Source organism: Syngnathus acus, chromosome 3 (assembly GCF_901709675.1).
Source record: "Syngnathus acus chromosome 3, fSynAcu1.2, whole genome shotgun sequence".
NCBI classification, from domain to species: Eukaryota; Metazoa; Chordata; class Actinopteri; order Syngnathiformes; family Syngnathidae; genus Syngnathus; species Syngnathus acus.
The window spans coordinates 11707445-11714562 of NC_051089.1; the positions used below are offsets into that span (position 1 = coordinate 11707445).

Below are 7118 nucleotides of genomic sequence, written 5' to 3' on the forward strand. Positions count from 1 at the left end.
AGCGAGCGCCTGAAGTTGACCTAAGTCGTGATGTTGATATGATGTTGAAGAACGTATGACATCGAACAAAGCTTGTTTGCATGAATCGTCTCGGTCATGTGGTTACCATGCAGTGGCAAGTGGTTTGGCTGCAGATACTTCTGAAGCTTTTTAAGCTAAAGAAGTATAAAAAATGTGATCAACTTTATTAGTGTCTTTTTATACCCATCAGAGCTTTTCAGATTCCTCACGCCCAAAGCAACAAGTTTCTGCCAGCCGCTTTTTTTTTTTTTTTGTCATCCCCCTACCCTGCAAGATTATCATTAAGAGAGATTAAAATGTTTTCTCCTAAAAGCTCCAACAACTGGCGCTCCAACTAAATGAAGTCGCACCAATTGTTCCCTTAGAAATAAAAGGCCGGTTTCGCTCTAACGGAAGTTCCGCCCACATTTCACGCAAAGGCTCACGGGGCGTATGAATAATGTGCAAAAAGGCCATCAATTGATGTGGAACTTTTGTTAGTGGAGTTTGGATGTTCCTCAGCGTACACCCCAAATAGTCGCCATCCACTGTGTATTGTTTGCTTTCAATTTATAAAACGTGCAGGAGACCTCTTTAGCAGTTTGCCGGTCGAATATAATTGCATATATGCACAATGCAACGAATCTGCAACGAACATATCAACTGTTGCAGATAAAATGAATTAGTCTCAAAGCCATCGTCCTAAAGTGCCCCCTCGGGTGACTCCGCCGCAAAAAGACGAGAGGTAGCCCTTTAGTGTGAGGTGTCACTGTCTCAGACATGTTTGGACATGTTGCCCCCCTGAATCACTTGCTCGGTGATTATGCGCTCCCCAGTTCCTTGACGATGCACGCATTCACGAAGCATTCATGGAGCGGACTCATTGCACCTCCAAACTATACTTCACTGCAGACGAGTGGTAAGTTATTTTGGTTATATTCCGCACGTGCTTTGCAAATTTTATTTATGATGAAACAGAAATGTCAGGATGATGACTGGTGTGGGTCATTACAGAATTGAAGGACCGCCCCCCGGACATTTCAATTAATAAATGCACAAAACACAGAAACATACTTGTTTTGAATCAGCTGTTTTTTTGGTGCATATTTTTCTTTGTAATTATTAAAATTTGCTTCATCACAGACATTATAGTGGTTGTGATCTGAATTGGGTATTTAACCCTGTTACTTTTTCTCAGCCAGCAAGAATTAAGCGTGAGCTGCACGTCTTGACAACATTGCAAAGCATGATTTCATGAATGTTCAAATTTTCAAATGTTGGTCCCTAAATGGTCCTTCAAATCTGGAATGACCCGTGTACATTATTTTTTTTAATGACTGATTAAAATTACATGCATATGATTTCACTATATGCTCACTTTACTTTACTGTATTGAAATGTTCATTTTATCTGACTTTACTGCATTGGAAGGCACATGAAACTGATCGAAGTTAAAGTTTTGCGAGACGGCAAACGGCGCCCCCGTGTGGCCTTATTGAATGTAACCCCAACCTTAAGATTCTATGAATTGATAGAAATGTATTGTTTTGTGATTACGGTTGGCATGATGGACGATTGGGAATCATTTGTGTCTTGCAGTTCTGGGAGTTTGGGTTAAAATTGAGTTGGCCTTTTTGTGCAGTTTTTGCATGTTCTCACAGTATTTGCTTCTCCCACACTCAAAAAAACCTTACATGTTAGGTGAAGTGAAAATCTTGTTGCTGGAAAAAAATGTCAGCAGCCTTTGACTGCAAGCCTTTCACGTTTATGTCCAATGTCAGATTGTTGAGTCACCAACGTAGTTGAATGAATAGACAATGGCCCCGTGCTGGTTGCTAACAAGTTGTGATTGCCCTTTTGCACTGACGCGCCCAGTTGGACCACAATACCGATTTTCCACACAGTCAGCTACAACATACTGTACAGTCAAATGACGAATGCCTTTTTATGGCATACCTTGATCCAGTGTCTTGAGCTGTCTTCATTTAAATGTTGTTTACATAGTTCAGAATTCTTGTGTGTATTTAGCTCATGGCCATATATTCAATTGTAGGGTTGTGTGTGAAATTTAGGCCAGTTTCTTTCTCAGTAAACATGTATCTTTAGCCACAATTGGACTTAATCCACTCGTAAAATGTGTAAAAGAAATGCATTCATCGTATTTATAAGCATACAATATTTTGACAAACAATTGGTAATGTAGTTTTGTGTTTGATTTAACCATGAATGGCTAGTTGATCATTATTATTATTCATAATACATGTGGTTTCCCTGGGTGTGATTGCTGCTGAGATCCTGCACTATACATTCTATCCAGTAGGTGGCAGTATTACTGAAGAAACCGCTCAGTTTTTGTTTTAACTGTACTCGTGTATCTACTGCACTGACCCCTCAAGGGGAAATACAATTTCTAGCATGGCTGTATGTATTTTGTTGCACACCACAGAGAGAAACAGACAACAGACTGATGGACTTGAACTGTACCCTCTGGTCCCAAAGCCAAAGTCCTTAGAATAAGCTTCTACTACTCCAAATATGCACATGTATACCTAGTATATGTATTCATTCACTAATAGGGCCTGAAAAAACACCCTAAACGTTTTTAATCGACCGATAAAAGTTTTACAATGTGTTACCATCCAGCCGTTCAAAGGTGAATAATCAGGAATTCACTGGTCCCAACTTTCTGATTGTTCTTGTTATCACAAAATGTCAGCTCCAGCTATACAAACAATGCCTACACTGACATATATTTACTTAAATCTACCCTTTGACTAAAATATTTAACACTGTTCTACTGTTGTTGGGCTGCTCCAGTTTAGTGAGTGTGACCAGGAGAATACTTGTGACAGGAAACCTCACCATCTCATTTGTCATTGGAAACATCTCTTATTCCGTGTGTGTGTGTGCGTGTGTCTTGTGCTTTCACGTGATACAATGACACTATGACGCTACTCTGTTCCATCCCTTCAGTCTGTTATGGCAAAGCTTTTAGTTAAATGAGTGTATATTTAGTCATGTTTACTTTCCTCAAGTGACTTTGAAACATTTTGAAGACAATGTAGCAATACACTCAAAGTAAACGGGTTCTGCCTCCTTTTTTCACCTCCACCACAAAAACAGGGAAGGAAACAAGTCAAACAAGAATAACCAGTTGAGTTGCTTTGCTCGTGGTTACACGTCAGCCGGTTTTATGACTCAAACACAGCAGCTTTGCGGTACGGACCCGTGTACAGGAAAGTGTCCTTATTACGGGCTTATCGCAGCGCGCCTTCTTTACCTTGGCAATAGGGACAGTGTAGGTAGGTGTGTGCTTTTTGTGTATTGCAACTTGTTGAATCGCAGTACCCTGCCCTGTGCGGAAAGTGCGCAGCGTTCAAGGTTCAGGAAGATAAGGAGAGGTGAACGGCTGACGCGCAGCTCGTGTTATGTTACCCAACGGCTCGTATCACATTACTGTCGGCAGCAGGTAGGCTGTATTCAGATTGCCGTGCCTCCTCCAAGCAGGAACTGGGACTGAAAAAGGCGTGTTGGAGAAGCTAAAGCGCCTAGCCGAACCCTTCCTGTTGTTTTGGATTGGAAGAAGAGCGTTACCATGGGTAAGAAGACGCAAGGCGCCTTGTTGCTTCTGCTGTGTTTGTCAGGACTCGTTCACTGCTCAGCCGCCATGGTTTTCTGGACTGCTGTGGTGGAAGTCAACTATTTCATCAGCCCCAACAAGACTGTGGAGAAAGACTGCGAGTGCGGACTGTTCGGCGGAAATTCGCCGCTCGCTGAAGCCGCGGGTGTTGTCGTTCTCCCCACGGGAGATCCCAAAGGCTGCGGCCCAGATCCTGCATACAACGCCAGCGCCTTCCCCTGGATAGCGCTGATCAAACGGGGAAACTGTACGTTCAGCGAGAAGATCAACGGAGCCAAACGTCAAGGAGCATCCGCCGTGGTGGTGTACAATGTGGACGGCAGCGGCAACAGCTCCACTCAAATGACGCACTTTGAGGCTCTGGAAATTGTCTCCATCATGACCGGCAACATTATAGGCGCGGAGATCGCTGGCTTGGTGAGGAACGGAACGGAAGTGCGCATGATCATCCACACGGGCAGCCCTCACGGCCCCTGGATGGACAACTACTGGATTTACTTCATGTCCATCGCCTTCTTCATTGTGACAGCCGCCTCGGTGGCATACTTCTTGTTCATCTCGGCGAACCGCCTCTACAACATGCGCGCCCACAGGCGAGCTGAGAAGAAGCTGAAGTCCGCGGCTAAGAAGGCCATCGGCTGCCTCAAAGTGCGCACGCTGAAGGGAGACGACCAGGAGACGACGAGCGACTCGCACATGTGCGCCGTGTGCATCGAGTCGTACAAGGCGGGCGAGGTGGTGACCGTGCTCACGTGCGATCACATTTTCCACAAAGCCTGCATCGAACCGTGGCTGCTGGAGAAAAGGACCTGCCCCATGTGCAAATGTGACATCCTCAAGGCTCTCGGAGTTGAGGAGGAGGAGAAGGAGACCATGTCCCGAGCTCCGCTACAAGAGGCCACCGTCATCACAGTGGCGGGCGGGGAGGCCATGTATGAAGTCCCACTAACCGACCCACTGAACTCTGACCATGAGAGACAACAGCATCACTATGACAACAGGGCCTTTGAGGAGGAGGGTGCCAGAGGACAGTGACAGAACCACGGCGGAGAGAAAATTCAAATTAGCAGGTTCAAATCAATATGCTTCTTTTCACAATCAACGAGTCTCCTCTTTGGAATACAGTGAACCACCCTGCAAATCTGCCCCCCCCCCCCCAAAAAAGGTTTGTAAATACCTATATATGCCACAAGATGGTAGCAAAGCACTACTTGTGTCTAAATGAAACGTCAACATAGTTCCGTGACACCAAGAGGACAGCAGATGGCACAAATGTAACAGTTGTTGCCTTTGCTTCGGCACCTTTTAAGCAAATAATGGAAGCCAGCTAAACAGGCAAATTTGCAAATATCCAGGGCTTCACTGTCACCGCACAGGATGGTGTTGAAATAGATACACTTAGTAATGGTACTGCACCTTGTGTAATTACCTTGGATGCCAATTAAGGGCGTGTTCATCAAGTTATTGTTCAGCACGATGAGTAAGTCGAGTCATGTCGGGGCGAGTGCAAATGGTTCAATTCGGCTTTGCAGAGTCATCTCTGTTAAGGAAGTAAGTGCCACAAAATATTGCTGGTCAGTTTCCGTCTTCTGATTGAAACCTTTTCAAGAGTAGCCCATATTTTTTGTTTTTGTTTGGTTTGCTTTGCCGGTACATAAACATGGCAAAGCACAGACCAGGTCGTCAAGCAGGATTTGTAAACACACCCTTGGCTGGAAATGCAGTATGACACATTCTACTGTGGTGAATGGAAAACATCACTGCAGGGCCTTCTGGGACTCCTTACAAAACCTAAATATATGTACATGTTAGAACATTTTAACTATTTCCGTGTTGATTCTGTTTATCTTATATAAACGGAAAATCCCTTTGTCACATGGACCAGCAATAAATGTCAAAGTGGAGATGACATCTGCGATAATGGTGATTGTATATTTGTCTATTGGGGGGAAATTCTATTTGTGTACTTGTTTTAAATGATACCCATATTTTAAGATAAAGGTGGGACTTGTTTATGACTTGTCTGTAAGATGTCTGCACAAATGCACATAAGAGCAGATTAGGGTGAATTAATTGAATCCCTGACTGTCTTTCTTCAAATTCTCATCTGGCTACATTTTGGGATAGGCTCAAGATACATGCAATACATGAGATGGCACCCTATATACTGTATATTTTTGTATTCCGATCATTCTGTTATGGATTTTAGGACTCTTAAATCCTTCTGTAACAAAGACTATCATTTCTTGTATGAAATCACATTGATGCGTCTCACAATGCAATAAACCCCTCAAAATGAGGCTGATTAACATCGGAGCTTGAAAGAATTTTGTCTATTTGTGTTTGAGTATCCCCACATTATAAAAGCTTTCACAATATAAAAGAAAAAAAACAAACATACATTGCCACTTATTTTGGCTACAACATTGAGCTACACAAGTCATTATATTCGCGTGAACAGTTAGTTACAGTGCAGTTCAGAATGTCACTAAAACTGAGCATTCTTATAATTTCATCGGTCGCTATGATGTAACTTCCTCAGATGTGGAAAGACGCAAGTCACAACAGCAGCAGCAGCAGCAGTACGTTAGCAGTACAGTATATGTCAGTGCGAATGTGTTGTCTTACAGGAAAATGGTAATGAAACTAAAAATGTGCTTTTTTTTTTTTTTCTTTACACAGGTTGAGTACCTGTTGTAATTAACTTAAACTTGACCTTGACGGGAAACGTACTCAAATGCACAAAGAAAACAGTGATAAATAAATAGAAGTACTTTATTTGGTGTGAGGGTTTTCTTATATCTGTGTACTTTTATTCCAGACTGAGTTGAAAAGCCAAAAATTGTACTCAGGTAAAAGAATGTTACCTTGAGAGAATTTGACTAAAACGTATTTGCTTTAGTAGCTATTCAGTGGAAAAACTACTTAACTACCAAGTACCCGGTAAATAATTCCTCATGTATTTTAATCGGATTGTAAACATCAAACAGACCAAAATACAGGAATCCAATTATATTGATAAACATTGTTCACTCAAATCTAGGGCTGTGCAATTAGTTGAAAATCAATTACTATTATACTCTACAATTACAAAATTAGCATAATTGTACAATTAATACACATTAATATCCAATGGAATTTGTTTAGTCAAGGAAACAATAGTTGAATTTATGGATTTGCACCATTTATATATATATATTTTTTTTAAATAACTAATTTTATAAGTTTTGTTTGGTTCAAAGGGAACTTGTGTAGCTATAGTATTTCAAAGAAATGTATTCTAATGTTTTTTTACATTTAAACATTGTCTTTTTTGGTACCCAGAAATAAATGCTCATTTGAATAATCAGGATTTCAATGATTGCCAGCCCAAAATAATCGTAAATTTTCATAATCGAGCAGCCCTACCCAAACCTAATCTTTATTGTTCTGTAAAGATGGAATTCTTGATTCAGAACGACTCGAGGATTGATAAGGT

The 7118-nt window shown here is 41.7% G+C and overlaps 1 protein-coding gene across 1 annotated transcript; it reads left to right on the plus strand.

The window, feature by feature from the left end:
* The first annotated feature begins 3168 nt into the window (after window positions 1-3168).
* On the plus strand, window positions 3169-5956 carry LOC119120598 (E3 ubiquitin-protein ligase RNF128-like). Its single transcript, XM_037247629.1, has one exon. The coding sequence runs from the start codon at window positions 3596-3598 to the stop codon at window positions 4673-4675; it is 1080 nt and encodes a 359-aa protein (XP_037103524.1). The 5' UTR covers window positions 3169-3595; the 3' UTR covers window positions 4676-5956.
* Window positions 5957-7118: the final 1162 nt, after the last annotated feature.

Excerpts from the sequence above, each read along its gene's own strand:
- LOC119120598 (XM_037247629.1), top strand. The coding sequence starts at position 3,596 with ATGGGTAAGAAGACGCAAGGCGCCTTGTTGCTTCTGCTGTGTTTGTCA.